This window comes from Amia ocellicauda, chromosome 7, assembly GCF_036373705.1.
Source record: "Amia ocellicauda isolate fAmiCal2 chromosome 7, fAmiCal2.hap1, whole genome shotgun sequence".
In the NCBI taxonomy this organism is placed as follows: Eukaryota; Metazoa; Chordata; class Actinopteri; order Amiiformes; family Amiidae; genus Amia; species Amia ocellicauda.
Window position 1 is genome coordinate 11,863,602 of NC_089856.1, and position 20,791 is coordinate 11,884,392.

The following is a 20,791-nucleotide window of genomic DNA, read 5'->3' on the forward strand; positions in this document are numbered from 1 at the left end:
GGGGGCCCTCTGTTTCCGCGAAGGCGCTGACCTTCCCCAAGTTGAAGTTCCCTTCATTCCCCCTCACAGTTGTCAGCATATTTCGGCTGATGGAGTGAAGTTATTTTTAAGAACGTCGCCCATAGCAAAGCTGGAGTATGGGAGCCCCGCTTCTCTGCCCAGTCTAGTCTGCTCCTGCGTCTTAGAAACGTATAAAATGCTTGATGTAAATGGTACTGTAGACAGGGAAATATGTTTTGCCACTGAACCAATGCCTAGTGCTACTGAGTGGTGTTTGGTCCATTTGTCTTGCGTACTTTACACTTTCAAAATTAGATCTTCAAACCTGGGTCTCATTGGGCACAGTGCAGTGTTTCTTTAAATCATCGCTGCCTTTAGATCTAGGAAAAAGGGTGAATTGTTCACTTTGTTGAATGCATAAGTTCAGTTATCTTAAATGCGTGAGGGTGGAATGAAGAGCCAGTGGGCCTGCTGGTCTTGAGAAATTTATTTTTAAAGACTACTTCTTGGCCATGTGATTAATACGCAGAGCTGTGTATATATAACTTATTGTCATTTGTATAGATTTATTATGTTGACCAGACTGGGGAAGGGGGTTGTGGTGCAGTGCTGTCAAAGACTTAATGGTGCAGGAGTCACGAGGGTGCATTTTGTTTTCGTAATTATTTTTCTTTATACTACCTGACGTGTCGCAGGGGTTAGGGGCTATATTTGGACCAACAGGAGGCATGACAACCGAGCCCACAAAGTCTCCTGACTGTTCTAGTATGGGACAGTGGAATACAGTACAATTCAGCAATTCACTGTACTGTACTCCATATGGGTTTACCCTATGCCGGGTTTGCTGCAGGGCTGCCGTCTTGCTCCATGGGTGGGATTACCCTGACTTTGCTGTGCAGTGTGTCTGGGGAAAGAGGGAAGGAGACTGGCTGGGAAATGCAGTGTTTGCCTGCCTGCCTGCCTGCCTGCCTGCCTGCATGCTTGCTAGCCTGCCTGCATTCTTTGCTTGCCTGCCTGTTTGCTTGCTTAGCTTGCGCCTGCTCTTGCAACATTCCAGGAAAACCCCTGTGCTGGACATCCCTCGCTGATGGTTGCCTAGCGATGCTGCAGTGACGTCACTGCAGTCCCCTCTCTGCCTCCCCTGTAGGCTCTCTGCAGAGGGAGCCTGGGATGTATGTGTGTGCGAGAGAATCCATAATGGATTTTTTTTGTTTTGCATGCATGTTTTCGTCAAGTTTTGTGGACAAAACCAAAATGGTGCACCTGTGTCACCAGAATGGAATGGGAACAGATTTATGTTTGCGTGAGAAGGGAGCTTGTGCGGGCCTGTTTTGCACACTTGGTTTTGAGACCATGTACCTTTCCCTTTCTCGGCCGGTGCATCGATCGGTAGACCTTTTGAGATATAAATGCTGCTTTGCTGCCATTTTCTGCAGGCACATCACACCCTCTCAAAATGACATACCTACACGAACAGTGTAAGTGGATTTGAAACTACTATTCGTTTTGGGAGTCTCTTCACAATGCATCCACTTCTAATAATCTATTTACAGTGTGAGAGAGCCAGTGTATAGAGCTGGGGGTTACAGCTGCAACTGAAGAGAAATCCCAACATCCCTCTTACCGAGAGTGTTCCGCTGTCTATTTTTTCAGGTCACATTTACAAAGATACCATTATGAACTTAATTTATTTTCTTTCTGAAAATGTCAGCCCTCAGATTGAGAGTAGGGTCCTTTACCTTCCCTAAAGCCTTCGTAGCCATTATTACACTTTTTTTTTCTATGCAAATATTAGCATCCAATGGCTTTTATCTGTCTCTCTCTGCATATCAGCAATACTGGGATTATGTTGATCTGTTAAGCCAGTTAAAGTTATCTGCACCTGAAAAATTCAGCTTGCAGTATGGAGATGGTGGCAGTTTGAAATGGATATGCGGATTGTGTTTGGGAAATGAGTCATGCTCTTTAGTGGTGCTATAAATGTAGATTAAAGGGTCTTCGCATATATATGTGTGTGTAGGGGGGGTACTGTAGCAGAATGGTGTAAAATGATCATTGACTATTGTTGAGGTCTTTTAGTAGCGAGTCCTCTTACAGTGTAGAACAGGGATCTCGCAATTGGTTCCTTGTCATCTGGTTTTCACTTCAGCTGGTTAATGTAGTTAAACTAGTCATTAAAGCCATGAGACATGCCTGCTATTATTTTAAGGTCTCAAAACAACCCGAGAGGGTTTTAATATAGATAAAATTGTTTTCGATTCAAGATCGAACCGCCTGTAAATACCAGTTGAAGTCTTTGGGGGGTAATTGCATTCGTTCAGTTTGTTGGTTTATAAGCCTTAATTGGTAACTTGGCTACAGTACAAGCCAGAAGACTTTGCAGCCCTCCAGGTGTAAAGTTTGAGCCCCCTGGTATAGAAGGATACCTCGATTTTGACTTATTAGGGCAGTGCACTATTGACTAGAGAGATTTTCCAGGGTTTCCCTCCGGAATCTGAATCGTGATCTTGTCAGGGCCCTGCTCAATCTTGATGTGCATTTAGTGGACTTCTGGCACAGCATCTCAAGCAGAGATGTCTGGATTTGATCACACATGTCCAGTCAAGAGAGGGGCCAGAGCTGTTGTCCCCCCTCTTTCTCCCTCTCCCCTGCTTCTCGGTTTGCTGGGAAAGCTTCAGTCTCCTTCTAGATGCACGGTACGGGGAGTCGGGAGGGATGGAGGGGGATAAAGAGTTGGGGGAGTTGGGGAGGGAGATCTTCAGTTTTCTCTTGGTGACAGAGCCTGTTGCCATGGAGCTCAGTTTCCCATTGGCTGAGTGTTTGTCCTATGAGTAAGCAGCATAGAGCCTTTCATCATTGAGATTTTTTTCCTCTCCTTCCTCCTCTCTCACCTAAAGCACAGACAGAACTTACAAGACCACATAAACTGCATAACGGCATGCTATGAAGTGTCCAGCAATTTGACTGTTCTCTGAATGAGGTGTAGAACTGAGCCCTATGCAGAAGCACACCGTTTATTCTGGGGAAACATGCCCCTGCATGTGATCCTGAAACTCAATGCAAGAATTCCTGAGACCCTTCCACCCGCCCCCCAAACACCTGTCAGGGTGCAGGAGGGGACAAGCTACTATCAAATTAATTGCAAAAAAAATGCTTTCAGGGTTCTGTATTAGTGTTGCATTTTCATTGGCCAGGGCGCAGTGTCAGTGTTCTGGAACCCCTGCGGTTGAGTTCTAAAAATGGCAAACTGCACTGATGTCACCAGCGAAGTGCCAACATTAAGACTTTGATCACACTTGTGTCCCTGAATTGCAGGTTCTTACATTGTTCATCAGAGCCCCATCAGATTTGCCGTATGTTCCGTTCTGACTGCCGCTCACTGTGGCTTTGTGTAGTTGCCACTCCTAACACGATGGTGTGTCAGACTTGCATTATACAAATTTAATTTAAAATCAAATGCCGATGTGGACAGAACGTTAAACCTAAGCCTGCACAAAGTTTGCATATATCAGCTGTGGGTTAAGGGGAGTTGCTGTATCGGACTAACTAGTGTGGGGGGGGTAGGCGTATGGGTGTTGTGGGGTCTCATGCTTCGAGTCGCTCGCTTTTGTCTGGGCTCTGAATTATTCAGGCTGCAGAGTCGGACGTCTCTCTCCATCATCCATAATTCATTAAGAGCAGGATCCCCCTCTGCTGCAGTGTTTACTATAGGGCACTACGGGGCAAGGCTCCCGACTCCAACCTTACTGTTTATCTCAGCCTGTCAATCACCGTGATCGCCGCCGGCCCCCAAAGCTTCCCGTTTGTCCGAGGCTTGTGATGTCTATTCATGATTTTCACCCAGTAGGCCTACCCGACCTCCAGCTCCCTCCTTTCCTCCAGTTCTGTTCCTTTTCTCCCCCTCCCTCTCATTCTCTTCTCTCTTGCTCTGAATGTAAACCATTCCTGGTTTTAATATCTCCTCTTAAATTGTCAAGGCTTCTGACACCATCCTCCTCCTCTCAGCCCACACTGAGTCCTGGGGGATGTGAGCTGACTCATTCTCCTTTTCTCTTTTCTTTTTCTCTTTCCCTCCTTTTCCCCCTGATTTTTCTGCCCAGTCTGTTTTTGTTCCTGCTTTTCTCTTTTATGAGTTTCACCCAGTACCCCCACCTCTTTCCTTCTGTGCTCCCCCCATGCCCACAAACATTCTCTTCCCCTTGCTTTTTCTTTCCACTGTTGCCCCTCAGCTCTCCATTCCCTCCAGATGCCTCTAAACTCTCATTAACTTAGTCTTCTTAGATCGGATTTTGTGGTAAGCCGTTTCATCTATTCTTTTAGTGGATGAACCCTTTTTCTTTTCAAATAATAAAAAGAAAAAACATCCGTTTATCTATATGCACTCCCACTCCACCCCCCTAAGATAAAATAGCTGTCCATTATCTGTACAATTATTAAACCCCAGTGTGCAAAAAATCTGATTCTAAAATGCTCTAGTAGACCGACTTTTTTCTCCCCCTTTCCCACCTTCACGACGCAGTTGTGCTTGCAGGCAGCCCACATACAGAGGATGGAGCAGGTGAGGATTCCCCCTAACCTCTCCTCAACCCGCGCAACGTCTCGGAGCTCCCTCGGCTGTGGGGTGCACAGTCCTGCGTCGGCCAGAGCCACGATCCCTGTGTTTTTTTTTTTTTTTTGTTTTTTTTTTTTATAGGTCAGCTTTCAATCAGTGCTCTTGCAAAGACCGGGAAGTGCACTTCATTTTTGCCCGGTTAAGCATGTGATGTGTTCCATTAACCAGGTTTAGATGTAGAGCGAAAGGAAATGAGAGGGGTGGAAATAAGTAAATAAAATAACCTAAAGTCAGCCACTGCAGCACCAACATCATTTAGCGATTTGCCTTTGCTACAGTGATCAAAAAGCTGCACTTTAAGTCTTTAAGGAGCTCTAAACCAGGGCTTCTACTCTTCTTGATCGGTTGAATTGCACTGTAATTTGAGGTTTTCTCATAAGTGTTTGGGTGCGCACCAGCCATGTAATTGTATGTATGTATTTATTTATTTTTAAGAGATGCAGAATGTCACGTGGACTGAACAGCCAGTAGCTGATGAGGAATCCTCCGGATTGCAAATTCTCTGCACTTCGGGAAATAGATCACATCTCGTGCCACTATAACAAGTTGGACTGGATTTGTCCTGCTGTGGATTTGGGAGGGTTCAGGGTTCATCTCTCTGGGGATGGATGGCATGTATTTATCATCTCAGCCTCTCAGTAACGCCTTCATATATCTATTGGATGTTATGATCACTTGCATTCTGTCACATCATAAATGATTTAAAAAATTGTAAAAAAAAAAAAAAAAAAAGTAATTTTTTTAGGTTAGAGGTTAGCTTCCTACTGTTGACTGGACAGAACTTCAGTGCACAAACCTAATGCCCTCTCCCAAGTTCCTAATCTTCAATTATTTTGGCATAGGTTAGCGTTCAACAGCTTGGAGATGTTTAAAAACCTGACCCTGCATTTCCCTTCCTGATTGCAAACTACAGCATAAGCCTGTGTTTGTTTTGTTGCCTAATGCATCTATTTTAGATTTGTTTGATTTGATCTGATGCGTTTCCCAGGTTTTTTTTAAACATTTATTCCAGGCTGCACAATGTACTTTAGGACCAGAATGCATGCCCTTCTCCTCTATCTAAGCAGTATGCTCTCATCCCCATTATAAGAACCAGCTTATTGCTGCAGTTTTTTCCTCAGTGTGTGGGCTTGATCCGGCCATTGAGGCAAAGGGGATTCAGTTCCCACCCACCCATCCTTCAGCTAGGCAAACGCCGAGCTATCCATAATCTCCGATGTGCTGTGGTACTCTTAGGAGTTGTATAAGTGTACAACCCAATCTGACTATAGTCTCGGGTGGGGGGAGGTGCTATGACTGGAATGGGTTTTGGACTAGAACCCTGAAACCTAAAGGCAGAGATGCACTTGAACGGAACTGCTCTCGGCGTTGGCTAATTATTTAATTGCTGCTTCGGTGAAGACCTATTCAGGGATTTGTGCTGTGAGAGTGGCTAGATTTGGACTGGATTTAACTGTTTTCATTGGACGAGGGAAGCGTTGGCTATCGGCCCATCCCCTGATCTTGAACTTGAAGCTGTGCAGCCTGTCGCAGAGAGTGTGTGACCTTGAGCCCCTGTGGCCTACCACTGACCTGCTGGGTAGTGTTGGCAGAGAAGGAGGTGGCTAATCCTGTCTCAAAACAGATCAATGGTAGCCTTACACCGAGTGTGGCCTCTCTCCAAGACCTGGAGAGAGGGAAAAGGGGGAGGAGGAGGAGACTGAGAGACTAAATGCATTTCTCTGGTTATCGTTCTCTCCCTGTAGCTCACATTTATTTTTAATATTATCCATCTCCCCTCTCTCCCGACTGAGCGTGGCAGCAGCTGTGAATGACGTTGTCGTCTCCGTGGCAACCCTGTGTGCCTGAAATAAAAAAGAGAAAGAAAGGGAAGAAAAAAAAAAAAAAAATCTATATTGCAGAGGAACAAAGCCAGACGGGCTCATTCATGACAGTTTAATTCACAGCTCATTCAGCTCCAGCGCCTCAGAGCAGCCCGCACCATTAACATGCTCTCTCGCCACCTCACCTTGCAGCAACCGTTGGGTGACTTTCCACAAAGAATATATTTTCTGATTTCGCAGTTTAGTAAAAAGTCATTATTTAATTTCTTTGTATACATTTTGTAAAATTATTTTTGCTGCTGATTTCCTCTGGGGGTGTTGAATTGTCAGTGCCATTGAAAAATCTCCCTTCCACTCAGCTGCTATGATGACCGTGTTCTCCTATCCCCATAGGGTCTCCCCAGCCTTGGGGATTCCTGTCTGTACTCGCAGCTGAGTGACGGCTTTTGTATCCGTCTTGTCAATCAGCTGTTTTCAGTCTCTGTGTCTCTGCATGCCTGTGCAGCGAGCCGGGCTGGCAAGACGTGTCCCTTCCCATAGCAGTTTGGAGCCATTATGACGTTTGGGTGGAGAGGGGTTGGCAATGATTATACTGTGTGTGTGTGTGTGTGTGTGTGTGTGTGTGTGTCTAAGGCAAAGTTGGATCAACTGTGTTTTCATAGGTTTCCAAGTCTGGATTTTGTAATTGGTCACTTTTTTTTTGCCTTTTAAAATAGAAATCCAACCACATTCTGGATCAAAGTTGTTAATATTTTTCTGTTCTATACAGTAAAATTCAACAAAATAACAAATTGTGTAACTGTTTAGATGTCAATTGTTTTTATGAAATAGATATTTAATTCTATTAATATCTATTAACATTCAACTACTTGATAAAGTTCAACGATATCTATACCAAAATGTTCATCCATCTAAAATGTTTGCACCAGATGTCTCTTGTAACTTGGCTTATGGGTTTGATTATCTCCACTTTAGATGGCTGAGTGATTTTGTAACTAGTTTGTAGTAACATGCTGTAGTAACACACTTTACAATAAGGTACTGTGATTCCTCATTAATTAATATATGAATACCACAGGATAAACACATGAATATGTAATGCACTTCATGCGAGTTCTTATGTTAATCCATGTATTGGGTTAGGTTTTAAGGTTAGGGTAAGGGCGGGTTCATGTGCTCAACATCAGAACTCGGATGATGGTCATGATGTATTAGTGTTAGTTTGTTAATGCTGACCATGTTTTTGGTAAAGAGATTTGATTTTTATTTGGCAATTAATTGATAAACCATATATATCAATTTCGGCCACATTATATAAAGCGTTACCAAAATGTATGTGAAAGTTTGTTTTGAATATAGTTTTATAAATTTCTAAACTGTTTACAGTACATTTCAATTAATGGAACAAACTGTCAATTTCAGGTGTGATATGTATGTATTTAATGCTATTTTGTAATTGATCTATACCAGGTTTGCAAAAGATGTAAACTCTTTAAGAGTTGTTCAGTGGGAATCTGATTTATCTTCCTGTATAGGTTTATATACAGTCTTGTATATTTATGGGTTATGGGGGTAATGGTCCCAGTTGTGGCTCTTCTATTGCTTTATATTCCCTCAGAGATCTGATTCATTGATTTGAAATCTCTAGTTTAAAGAGCAGATTTAGCAAGTTACAACACTGTGAAGTTGGCTAACCCAAGGTGGGTAGCTACCCATATGGCCCATATGGGAATATGATGTGAATTTTATTCTGTGTTAATCTGATCCGTCTTGTCTGGGTTTCTCTCTCCATGCTGTAGGTCAGTCAATCACTGGGCAATCACAGAGTAGTCGTTGCCGTACTCTCCATGGGCAGAGACCCTCAGTCATTTTGCACTCCACTTTGGCCATTGCCAAGTACTGAACTTGAACTTCCTGGCCATAGACTTTAGATGCGTATGTGGGTACAAATTAGGGTCCTCGTCCCTTCTGTCCATGGCCCCAGTCATACCTGACCCCCATTACAGTTGGTCTCTGGATCTCCCTCTCGCTTCAGCTCACAGGATGTTGTTGGCCGAGTGAAACTGCAGCCTCCCATGCATTTTGCTTCCGTTTGAACTTCTGCTGCCGTGAGCACGGCAGCCATCCCTCGGTGAGCAGCACACAGCTGGGGAGGCAGTACGCTCAGCCCCACATAGGAAACGCTGTGTATGTCTGTGATTGACGCTGTGCAGGTGATTGGACCATGAGGGGACTCTATGTGAGGAAGGTTGGGGGGTGGTTGGGTGTAAGACCTCTTTCTAGTTGGATTTTGCCAGCTAAGCATATTTGCACCGATTTGCTTTTCACACTAAGGGAATTAAAATGTGATCTTGCATTTTTCTATCAATGCCAACAATTAATTGAATGAAGGTTGAAATGTTTCTCTGTCCTTGCTGCTGTTCTTCTGCATCCTGACTGGTGCGATGCAGTCACAATATTCCAGTCCTTCCGTGCCCTCTGGCCTGAGCCGAAGCCCAGTCCCTAACATGGTATAGATGCCCAGTTCAGATGGTGGACTGTAGCTCACAGTGGGTGGTGCCACGAGAACATCGCTTCCACTACAGTGGAGCCCCAGAGAGGGAGAGCGAGAAAATAACAGGCAGAGGGAACAGAACGTGGAAATGGAGCACAACGGTTTGATCTATTTCAGGTTTTCAATGGAGGCAGTCTCTTATGTAAGCTGGAATCAGGTGTTGGGATATTTTGAGCCTGTTACCTGATTGCCAGTTAAATTTTGCAAGACAGACGTGTGTTAAAATACACTGCCATTCGGCCTCATCAGTACAGTTTGTACAAGAGCCTGCAGCTCTGTGAAGCTGAAATGGATCCAAGTGCTTTGCTGCTTCCCTAGAGAGAGCAAGAGGGAGGGAGGGTTACAGGGAGGCAGAGAGGGTGAGGGATAAGAGGAGGGAGAGAGGAAGATCATGAATGTTCTTCCCAAATCTCGATGAAGCAAATTTCCATGTCTTGCTTTCTGTAGATGGTTGCATTATAAAATGATCCTGGGGTGTTTGCCCTAGCGAATCATTATTCATAAATGTATATTTTTAAATTAATTCCCAAAACGCATGCCGTGTGCATTTGTTATAGACGCCATTGTGCACAACTTCGTAATAGACTTGGAATCACCTGTTTATTGTTTAGGCCCCTGGGGGCGGAGAATGCTTCAGATGGAAAATAGCTGAATTAGTAAAAAAGAGAAAACGACTGCACAAATCTACTGGTAACTTCATTATTGTCAGAGCTCCCGCTTATTGCCATGCGAACAGTCTTCTGCTGTAGCATACTCTTGCAGGAGGTTAGCCTGGTTCTGCTATGGCTGTGCTTGTCAATTAAGGCTATGTTTTTAGTTGTATTTTTTTTCCACGTTTCTTTGAAATATTTGTCTGGCTTTACAATCGAGCCCAGTGAAGCTGTCTGTCCTTTGTCTCTCCTGCTCATTGGTATTCTCCAGACTGGTGCAGCACTGTTCACAGAGATGGCACAGCATTCTTGTATTTACAATGATGCTTGGAAACATACGCAATTACCCCAAGCCCCCGTACCCAGTTGCACCCCATGCTACTCGAATGGGCGACATACCGGCATGTAATTGTTTGGTATAACGCCCTTTGCCAAGTTAACATGGAGCGCTTCTCTGGTTATTTAATATGCCTGTGATTTTATACAAAATGTAGCCTAATGGTCACAAATGAGGCACAAAGGAGAGTAAAACAAACTCCTATAAGGTGGCAGACTCTTATAGGAGAATAAAGGGGGGGGTGCCCGCTTACCTCATCAGCCCACAGGTGCTGAAACAAGTGTCTAATAAATGTGCCATTTCACGGACAGGATCCCACAAATATAGTCACCACAAACTGAATCGTTTGCAACATGTGCAAGTTTTTTTTTTTCGTTTTTTTATTAAATATTAAAAGGAAATGAACAAGTTTGAACTAGGTATATTCTAGGTATGAGTTATATTCTGAGGATGGGGATTGGGGGTGGGGACAAAAGTGCCAGGTCTCAAGATGGGTCTGATATAGCTGAGCCAGGGGCAAGAAAATGCTGTCTGATCAGCCATAGAGTGCCTCGATAGATGGGGAGAACTGCAAGGGCAAAGGTCAGGGCTTGGGAAGGTGGGTGGGAGTTCCCTCTGGTCTCATCTTTCTTGTCTCTTCCCCCCGCAGGCCTCCTGTGAAGCCGCCCGCTATGCCCCAGCAGTGACTCTATCCCTGGTGCAGCAGCAGTGCTTAGTTTCGTGACATGGAATGCGATTTATCCACCGCCCAGCCGAGGAATCTGCTGTAGCTGCTCCCCCCGACTCTGCGACAAGAGCGGGATTCCCCACGACCGGGTTGAGTAACAATACAGGTACGACCCGCCCTCTCATGCCTCCAAACTCCATGTGTAAGATCCTCTAGTCCCCACCCCCTCAATAAATAACAATTAGGCCTACACTAATAAGGGGTGGGCCTACACCGGGGTAAAGGGAGAGGGCAACAGGAAATGCAAGGAGCTGCCGTCCAATACTGAGTATGCTTACCGTGTTGCTAGGTCAATCGGGGTTCTCGTTAAATGATAATCAGTGCTAGTAAATGGCAGAGAAATGCTGATGACCAGTGAGTGATGTATATATTAAATGCATACCTTATCGCTCCAGTGAAGATTAAATAGCTGGTTTGCTCAGACAGCTGGAGCACTATAAGATGGAAGAACCCCCCCCTCCCACTTGGGAACTGAAATAGACGCATCGCAGAAATAACAGGTGATAAATAGAGGCCTCTGCAGCAGGGTGGACCTTCAGAAATCTGGGGACCCAGACTCGTTCCCTTTCTGATGCTAAACTCTGATCGCTCCCCCCATTTTGGTCCTTTCTTCTACCCCCCCCCCCCCCCACCACCACCTCCTTCCTCAGTCGCTTTGGCTCCGTGTCCCAGGACGCTCTCCTCCGCCCCCCCAGTGCTTTTAAGATGTCCAACGGCGGCCCCCATGAGAGCATGGACATCATGAAGGAGAGCGAGAAGAAGCTGGTGGACGAGCCCGTGAACAAGAACAAGCTGACCATGCGGGCAGCTGGCAAGGAAGGCACCGACAAGGAGGGAGAGGAGTCGGGCACTACGCAGGACATGCAGGTGGGGGGCTTACAGAGTCCAGGAGGGTGGGAGGGTTGTGCTCTCAGCCCGGAAATGTAACTGCCTATAGCAGGAGAATGGCAGGCAGCGTTGCATTTGCATTGCCATGAAGGCTTGGCCCAAGCGGACTTGTCACAGCAGTCCAAATGGCTTTTTCTTTTGCTTATAGTCTTTTGTATTGGCTTCCCCTAAGGGATGCCCAGAAAAGAAAAAGTGGTGATCTCCGTTGGTCAAATGTTTTCAGCCTCTGTTAACAGTGCCAAGAAACATGGAAGATTCCAAAAAGATTGGAATTGTTGCTAATTCATTCTTACATCATTGGAAGGTCAACCATTGACCCACCCTGATCCAAGCCTAAATACTAAGAGATAGTGTGTTAACCTCATAAGACAGGATGAGGTCATGGTTAGAGCACTTTGTTTATTTTTCCTCTCCCTGTCTCTCTAATTTGACTGATTTTGGCTTTTTCTCTCTCTCTCTCTCTGCAGCGACGGACCCAAAACCATGGTCATGGCAGGAAGAGGGCAAAGGTAAGTGGCCTGGCGATACAGGGGTAGAGCCTTGCTACTTGTGGTGATACTGTGAATGTGAACAAGCCTCCTGCTGCTTCTAGTGTCCTGATCTCATGGCCAGTGCCCAAATCACTGCTTATTTGGACCATAGTTGTTTCTTGCCTGAGCCTTTCCAAAATCAACCTTTTTAGCTTTCCTATATTATGAAGAGGCCAAGATGGAGGTCAGATCAAGCTCTGCTCTGATGCCAAGACATTTTCTCAAATTAAATCCGCTGCAGAATAGTGTTCTGTTCTTTGTTAGTAATAGTGGCCCTGCTTTGTTCATCCATGTTTCATGCCCAGCTGGATATTCTCAGCCTATTGCAGGGGATAGTTCTTACTGAATTAAGTGTGTGTGTGTGTGTGTGTGTTACTGGGATCCAGCCGCAACTGCCCCAACTTCCTCCTCACGGGTGACCTTTCACAGCTCCCCACTGCCAATCTGGGTCAGCACTCTTCTGTGGAAGAAAAAGAGCATTTCTTCTCTGACCTCCTATTCTATATATATGTACACATGCATGCACATGCACTACTTGGCTGACATGCCAAGTATGTCAGTGCCTTCAATGATTAATTCTCTCCAGGCTGCTTAAGTTCTTGTCCTATTGTAACTGCTGTGCATGTGACTTACGGAAATCGTGCCACAGGCCCTAGGCTGGGTTTTCAGTATCTTTTTTTTTTTTTTTTTAATCAATCCATTTTTATTTTCTTTATATACACAATGTCAGGATTGACCGACTTGGTTGTGTCTTTGTAGTGTTTTTTTGGCTTTAGGTGCAGCTTTGTGTATCGCAAAACTAGGCGACACAAGTTTGGTTTTTACATCCGTCCATCTGTGCGCTCGTGAGTCTGTGTGCTACTTGTGCTCATGTGTGTTTCTGCCCCTCAGTCGAACGCCAAGCTGAAGCTGGTGAGGAGCCTGGCGGTGTGCGAGGAGTCCTCTGGACCCTTCTCTGCAGACAGCCCCCCAGAGTTGCAGGTAATGCAGGGTTTGGAGGAGTTGGACTGGACCGGGTACCTTTCAAACTAATGTGAGAGACGGAGTGTGAGACACGTGCTCACTGGGTCATAGTCGGAAAACTTCAAGTATAATAAATGCTGTGCTGGATCTCATTCTGAAATCACTTTGAATACAATGCAAGAATCAGGAAGTGTACACTCTGTATACAGACTGTACAGAGTACTTTGTTTCATAGACTGTTGTGCTTTCTACGTGGAACAGGATGAAACAACTCTCTCAAAGACCTAGTTGTGTGCTGTTCCAAAGCCTTCTGCAACCTTTCTTCTCCTCCTTCACCAGGATATTATTCAGCTGCACATCAGTTGCCCGTCGGACAAAGAGGAGGAGAAATCCTCGAAGGATGAGTCCGAGAAGGAGGAGAAAGAGAAGAACAAGGACAAGGCGCCTCGCAAGATGCTCTCTCGTGGTAAGGGCTCCGTAAAACTGCTACAACCGCCCGTGCAGAACTTCTGAGACGCACTCACTTCTGGCATTACCTAGGCCATCATCCACTGACTAGGTCCAAGGACTAGGCAAGAGTTTGAGAGATGACAATCCTGAACCTGCCAAATCTGTCCCCAGACTCCAGCCAGGAATACACAGACTCCACTGGCATCGATGTGCATGAGTTCTTGGTCAACACACTGAAAAATAACCCCAGGTATGTAAATAACCTCCAAGGTGTCCTCAAAATCAACCTCCATTGTCGGCATTTTTATTTCCTGTTCTGTTCTTGATCACCAGTTTCCTGACGGTTCCTCTCCCCCTCTCTCGCTCTCATCTCCCCTCTCCTGCAGGGATAGAATGATGCTGCTAAAACTGGAACAAGATATCCTGGAGTTCATCAACGATAACAAGTGAGAAGGCTGCGTCGTGTAGGCGTGTGTTGTTGTCGCGAAGAGAAAAAAAATGCAGAAAAATGGGCCTGGAAAAAACGGTTCAGCTCCTGGTTTGATTTTCTTTTTGAAAATTCCCCACCCCGAGTTGGCTGTAAAACATCTCCTGCCATCTCCCCTCTTTGATGTTTTCCCCCTGACTAATGCTCCTTCCTCTTGGCTCTCTGCCCCCGCAGTAATCAGTACAAGAAGTTTCCTCAGATGACCTCCTACCACCGGATGCTGCTGCACAGGGTGGCTGCGTATTTCGGCATGGATCACAACGTGGACCAAACCGGAAAGGCCGTCATCATCAACAAGACCGGGAACACACGCATGTGAGTGACAGGACCCAGCATGGACTCTTAAACGGGCAATGGGGGACTTGGGGGACCTGGTCAGCTGAAGAATTGGATGCTGAAAATTGAGAAGTTTCTGAAAGAGGAAAGAAGGCCAGAATGATCTGCTTGCTTTTGGGTGATTTATAGAGCATTATCATCCATAATGTAGCTAAAATGTTGCATTTTGGTGAAACTGAGAGTAAAATACTTCATGGTCCATGCTATGCTTAGGGTTTTTTTTTTTTGTAGTCATTTTTGGTTCAGCATGATGTTAGGGTCTTAATGTGTCACCTACTGGTGTAATACGATGGGTTGAATTTGGTTTTAGCAGCTCAGTGCTGTATCTCTCTCCCCCTGCAGCCCTGAACAGAGGTTCTCAGAGCACATCAAAGATGAGAGGAACATGGATTTCCAGAAAAAGTTCATCCTGAAGAGAGACGATGCCAGCATCGATAAAGATGACAACCAGGTAGGAGAGGTGACCCACCCCCACATGCCCGGCTGAGACGTGCGTTATCAAGAGCACCTGAGATTGTGTAGTGCTAGCTGTGTGAATCAGAGAGAGGGCCACAGCTCCATGAACCCTGACAGTATAATCTCATCTGTTTCCTGTAGATCCGTGTGCCACTTCAGGATGGGCGCAGGAGTAAGTCCATCGAGGAGCGGGAAGAGGAGTACCAGAGGGTCCGGGACCGGATATTCGCTCGGGAAGTAAGTGGGAGGCAGTGGCTCCTCTTGGACTGTTCAGTATTTGAGTTTATTAATGTACTCCCACCCTGAAAGACACTATAAATGTTTTTTTATCTGCTTCCCAAATGTCACACTCCATTAAGGGGACTAGGTCCAGGGATGAAAATTGCAAGCAAAGTGAATGTGTTAATCATACTGTAATGAATGTTCTCTCTCGCTCCCGCTTAACACAATGTTCGTTTGTAGAGACCAGTTTATTGTAGCACATGCACGGAGAATAACAATGCTGAATTTTAGGTAGGGTGTGTGTATGCAATCCTTTTCCCCATTTCTATAACTTCGCAAGCTACGGCAGCATTTTTACTATTTTGGATGATCCTCGCTAGTGGCTGGAAGTGTGAGTTTAGGAAAGCTTTAATAATTTGCAGGTGTTCTTCTCTTTTCAGTCCTCCCAGAATGGATACATCAATGACAACAGGTAAGCTCTCCAGTGATCTAGCAGCCCATCCCTCCCTGTGCGCTCTGTCCTTCTCTTTGGTTCACATACCACACACGCACAGGAAAAGACACCGAATGATACTGATACTGATTGCACCCATGTGGTTTTTACACACCAATAATTCTTAAAGCCTCTCACAACGCAGTCTCTCAAATCTGGCCTATACACGTCTAATACAAACTGCTCCAGCCCAGTGATTTAAACAAGCTCATCCTAATAATCACACAAGTGAGCCAGATTTAGATTTCCTAGATTATTTCAATACATGAGAAGTGCAGAAATTTGCATTGTTGGATCACAATGTAAGGTCTTTTGGCAAAGCCCCTACCATGCCATACCATTTTCATACGGTGGGCGTACGTGAAACTTATAAAAACATGTTTTTGTTTTTTACACGGTTATAAATGTCCTGCAGATTATTTTTCTCCTTTTGCGATTTTTTTTCTTTTTTTTTTTTTTTTCCAGAAAAATGCAAAACAACAAGAATTTACTTGACCATCATTAGTCAGCATGCCACGAAGCCACTTAACACACAACTACACACACACAAGCAATGACTGATCATCTTCTCTTGTCTGTCATGGAAGGGAGGCACCCTATGGCTTCCTGCCCAGTGGTAACCCCCTCTTCTCTAATGTAACCAACAGACTCTCCACTGATGGCTATTCCTCTAGCTCTCAAAAAAGGAGGCAGATTTTTAGGTACCTGTGTGTTGTATCTTTCGATCATGATTCCTGTTTTGCTTGGAGCCATGGTGTTTTTCTTTTCTTCTCGCTCATGCATGGCTGCTTGTTCCTTGGGTATCCGCCATCATATTTGCCGCTTTTACACATTGTGTATATATATCTTGCATCCCAGTTTTTCAATTTTTACTTTTAAATAGTTTTTGGTATTTTGTGTTTTTTATATGCCCATATTTATGCACATATCATATTTTCAAGGAAAAGTGGAAGTTTAAAATGTGAACCCCCCTTGCGTCCTTCAGTTCTTTAGCAGATAGTCAGAGAAGCAGATCAATAGTGATACGTCTGTTTATGCTTTTTTTTTCTCCATCATTGAGATAATTCTACTATCTTTTGCTTCTTGCATGGGTTGTTATGGAAGAAAGGCTTTCTTGAGCTAGGAAAATTGTAAAACTCCCCCTCCGATTCTTTGCAACTTTTATTTTTTGGTTGGGGTTGCTCCATTTATCCACTCTCCAGCTGTTTTGCATCAGCTGGTTTAAGGAAAGATAAGCTACCAAGCTCTGGTGCAACCTTTCAGATTTTTCAGTGTGACCTGAGTTTATCCCCAAGTATTGGGTCCTCAAAAATGGTAGCCTCAATTTAAACCCTTATTTACCCATTTTACATTAGTAAAAAGAAATAATGGCATCCTGTCCACCACTGATTTTTTGGGCTGCCTTGAATACCACTGGATTGGCCGCCCAGTACTGTGAAAGGCAGGTTACCGGCCCATATAGTGTGTCTGCAGAAAAATCAAACAGTCCAGGATCACACCACCTTGAAGTTGTCTCAGACAGCCTTTGATGTGCATGGTCACAAATGTGTGTCAAGATGCTTCCAGTTGTGACCTGGAAGTAGTAACCTTGTCATGTAGTGTAGTGTAGTGTAGTGTAGTGTAGTATGTGGTGAGTGGAAATCCTTTTTAGATGATTGCTCCTGCCTGGAGGTCGTGATGCTATAATAATGATGATGTGCTTTGTAACAAGTGATTACATCCAGAGGGGAAGATTCACGACTAAACCCAATGCTGCCCTCTTCTGTGGAAAGGTGATGGTGATTTAAAAAGTGTCGGTTCTACAAGCTTATTTGGTCCACTGTATTACTACCCAGTACCCAACATAATGGAGAGTCGCACGGCAAGAAGCAAAATGGCGAGGGGGGAGGTTGGGGGTGTGTGGGGGAGATGAAACAATGTGATTATTCTCCACAGTGTCGCTCTCCTTGCCTGATAACGAGCAATGGCCACAGCTTTAAATAGTCTGGTGCATTGCTCTAAATAGCACAGGCAATAATTACCAGCTTGCTGAAATGTTTATAAGCCCTCGCTGCCTTTGATGCCTCCAGGCATGGTCTATATATTGTTTGATTATGATTTATTGTTATTATGTGTTGTGCTTAAACCCTACTGCTGTGATATTTTTTCCGGACTTTTCTGAAAGCTTTCTGTCCAGTGACACTTGATTCCATTTGAGGAATAGCTTTGCACAGACACTGTGTAAGGGTCAGTCGTGCCAGGATACAGATTGGAGAGCTTGTGTTCCATTACATCGCAATGCCTTTGTGTGACTGCTCTGTGCGTGTGCGCCTGTGTGCGTGTATACAGCCATTCAGACTCTGTACAAGGGTGTGCTTCTGCCTGCGTGTCATAGCGGTGCTGTGATCGATGGCAGTCGGTGCGTGTGTTTTCCCTGCTTGTGCAGTCCCATACTGTGTCCTCTGTGTGTCCTGTGTGCCGCACCATGTGAATCCTGCGCAGCGGCCGCTTCCTGTCCCCTCTTCTGTCTGGACAGCCCCATGCGTGTGTGCCTTCTGCTTACGTCTGGGTATTCGTCAGGCATTCTGCTCACCTCTCCTTGTGTCTCTTTCCGCCTGGGGAAACTTTTATGTGCCTGTTGTCTATGCCAAATTGTAGATGCGAAGAGCAGCAGGTTCTGTGCCAGATTTTGGCATTGGCATACAGGCACATTCTGGTCCTGCCACACTCTTATGGTCCTTGTAGAGGTGTGGGTCCCTCAACATCGAACTCCAGCAGCTGTTGTCATGATGCAGTCAGACCCACGGCTTTGCAAACGCCAGCTTCTCTGTAGCGCCTTCCTGGTGGTACCACCCACTCCCATTGAATGAAGGCTCCGATAAAAGAGCCCACAACTCAAACCCCTCAAACAGAGTCCCCAACCACCCCTCTGCTAATGGGTTTACTCCACACAGTTTCCTTCTGCATGCATTGTGGTCTCTGGGCGTCTCAGTGCCTGTATACATGGTGTGGCTGTTGCAATCCAGTCTCCCATAACTCTCACCCCATGGTAGTAATAAAGTGCAATGACTACATTCCACGGGTGGCTGCGTCCAAGTACGTGAATGCGTTGATTTAGTTGTGAGTGTGTGCGTGTTTTTGTGTTTGCCTTGGCCACCCATATATCTAACCCCGACCCCTTTCTTGTCCCTGCTTGTGCCCCATTTTTCCCCATCTGTGCTCTTTAGGGGGAACAGGGACAGCTCCAGCCGGGCCTCCAGCAGCAGACAGAGCAGCACAGACAGTGAGCTCAAGTGCCTGGAGCCCAGGCCCTGGAGCAGCACCGACTCGGACAGCTCCAACCGCACCCTGCGCCCCCCTGTCACCAAGGCCAGCAGCTTCTCGGGCATCTCCATTCTCACCCGCGGCGACAGCATCGGCAGTGCCAAAGGGGCACCCACCGGATGCCGGGTGTCCCGTACAGGTCAGGCGACGTGGATCGACCGACCCGCTGACGTTTTGTGCGTGCGTTTAACAGGTAGAGATTAAGAGGAGCTGTTTCACTCATCCCACATTGTACGTTTGTCAATAAAAGCGGGGTTGATGCACAATGAGACCGGAAGCCAACCAGGGAGGTTTTGAGTGCTGGGAATTCTGGTACTGGGTAAAACAGCCCAAAAGTCTCTTGTTCTCCAGGATCAGGGTTGGCCAGCTCTAATGGATCAGATAGGCTTAAACTCTGACCAATATCTTGATGATACGCAATCTCTGCATTGTCTAGCATTACGTTGGTCTCAATTTAAAGCACAAGCCTGATTTGCCACCCCCCGCCTCATTTTCCATAGCTCGGCAGCTGCACAAGCAGTGATCCAAAGTCCCCTTTTAAACGGGACATTTATATCAATTGCAGGGGCTCCGTTTAGGGGGTATTTTGGAGCCTCGGCACAGTGGATAATTTGGGATGTGGTTTCTCGTGGTGTATCCTTACAGCCTTATATGAGGATGACTGAGGCCTAGCAACTCCATTTTTTTTTTTTTTTTTTATGTATTCTTTATTTTTATCACACCAAAAGGGTGGCAAACCAATAGTAGGGGACATTAGTTCTGATGCAGGCGTAATCAGTCAGTCCGGGAACCACAGTGCTCATAGCCTTGGCGACAGTGTAAATGCCCATGAAATATGCAGATCTTGTTCATGAATAATATACTTTGAAAACGTATAAGCAGTTTTTAGTTTTGAAGTCACTGTCCACCAAAATCAGTTTCCGGACATCTTTAGCATCTGCCCACTCCCGTGGGTCCGGTTGAGGTAGTTTTGTAAAGGAGACGCAGAGAGACATGTAAGGAGATGTAGAGTAAGTAACCTTGACCTTGCATTCCCCTTCCCACATCCCAAGCCTATTTATACTGTGGGCTCCGTAATTATTCCTGTGATTGGTGGAGACTGGGTCTCTTAAATAATTACGTGTCAATTGAATAAAGATCTGGGTCGGTGCGAGTCTGGAAGCTAGTGGTGTCGGGCTTCCCCAGCACTGTGATTTGACAAGCATGTCCTTATACATAACTGCATTGTGTGTGTGTGTGTGTGTGTGTGTGTGTGTGTGTGTGTGTGTGTGTGTGTGTGTGTGTGTGTGTGTGTGTGTGTGTGTTTTGCAGGACTCCCGATCGCCACTCCCGATGTGGTCAGCCAGCCCCCACAGCCTGGGCGTAGCCTGCTCCCCTGCCCCTCCAATCAAGCACAGCCCCAGGGGCAGCAGGCACAGCCCCCCCAGAGTGCCCTCCTGCCCACCCCCCCACAGCCACCCATGGGCAACCACATGATGGGGCAGGTGAGTCATCGTTTTGGGCTGGGGGGGGGTGGTGTTGGTATATCTGTGTGTGGGCGGCTCGTTTACATAGTCATGTGCTCTCTCTCTACCGGCAACTGGAGAAGTGAGAGGTTGAATAACAGGATGACTAATCCACAGAGGTATTTTGTAACCCTTATAGGATGCAACACACCTCACCTACTGTACAATGAATAAATCAATTAATTTGAAAAAAAAGCTGGAGTTAATTATCCTTTAATTAATCAGACGTGACTTTGCAGAGGTTTGCACTTCACAGACTGCTATACATTCATCACGCGCTGTTCTATATTGGGAGCCCGGCAGCAGGCACACCTAGCTATTTTATTTTATTTATTTGATCTTCCCTTATAATGAAACTAAAACTGTTTTGTACAGTTGCCAAGATTTCATTTTTACTTTTTAAATGTAAAGATTGTTATGGCCTTGACCAAATGGAAACTTTGACCAACCGAAAA

The 20,791-nt window shown here is 45.5% G+C and overlaps 1 protein-coding gene across 9 annotated transcripts in view; it reads left to right on the plus strand.

Moving 5' to 3' along the window:
* The window catches only part of r3hdm2 (R3H domain containing 2), a 44,968-nt gene that overhangs the window by 17,254 nt on the left and 6,923 nt on the right, over positions 1 to 20,791 (plus strand). For 3 of the 9 annotated variants that reach the window (XM_066708415.1, XM_066708414.1, XM_066708423.1), the window contains 14 exons: positions 10,626 to 10,809; positions 11,354 to 11,570; positions 12,059 to 12,100; positions 13,013 to 13,102; positions 13,424 to 13,550; positions 13,706 to 13,784; positions 13,921 to 13,980; positions 14,196 to 14,336; positions 14,700 to 14,808; positions 14,955 to 15,050; positions 15,458 to 15,507; positions 16,176 to 16,229; positions 18,735 to 19,024; positions 20,143 to 20,315. In XM_066708415.1, the coding sequence (XP_066564512.1) occupies positions 11,409 to 11,570; positions 12,059 to 12,100; positions 13,013 to 13,102; positions 13,424 to 13,550; positions 13,706 to 13,784; positions 13,921 to 13,980; positions 14,196 to 14,336; positions 14,700 to 14,808; positions 14,955 to 15,050; positions 15,458 to 15,507; positions 16,176 to 16,229; positions 18,735 to 19,024; positions 20,143 to 20,315 (1,473 nt within the window). In that variant the 5' untranslated portion in view covers positions 10,626 to 10,809; positions 11,354 to 11,408. The remainder of the gene's footprint in view (positions 1 to 10,625; positions 10,810 to 11,353; positions 11,571 to 12,058; positions 12,101 to 13,012; positions 13,103 to 13,423; positions 13,551 to 13,705; positions 13,785 to 13,920; positions 13,981 to 14,195; positions 14,337 to 14,699; positions 14,809 to 14,954; positions 15,051 to 15,457; positions 15,508 to 16,175; positions 16,230 to 18,734; positions 19,025 to 20,142; positions 20,316 to 20,791) is intronic. The other 6 variants (XM_066708417.1, XM_066708416.1, XM_066708420.1 and 3 more) reach the window with 6 other exon arrangements.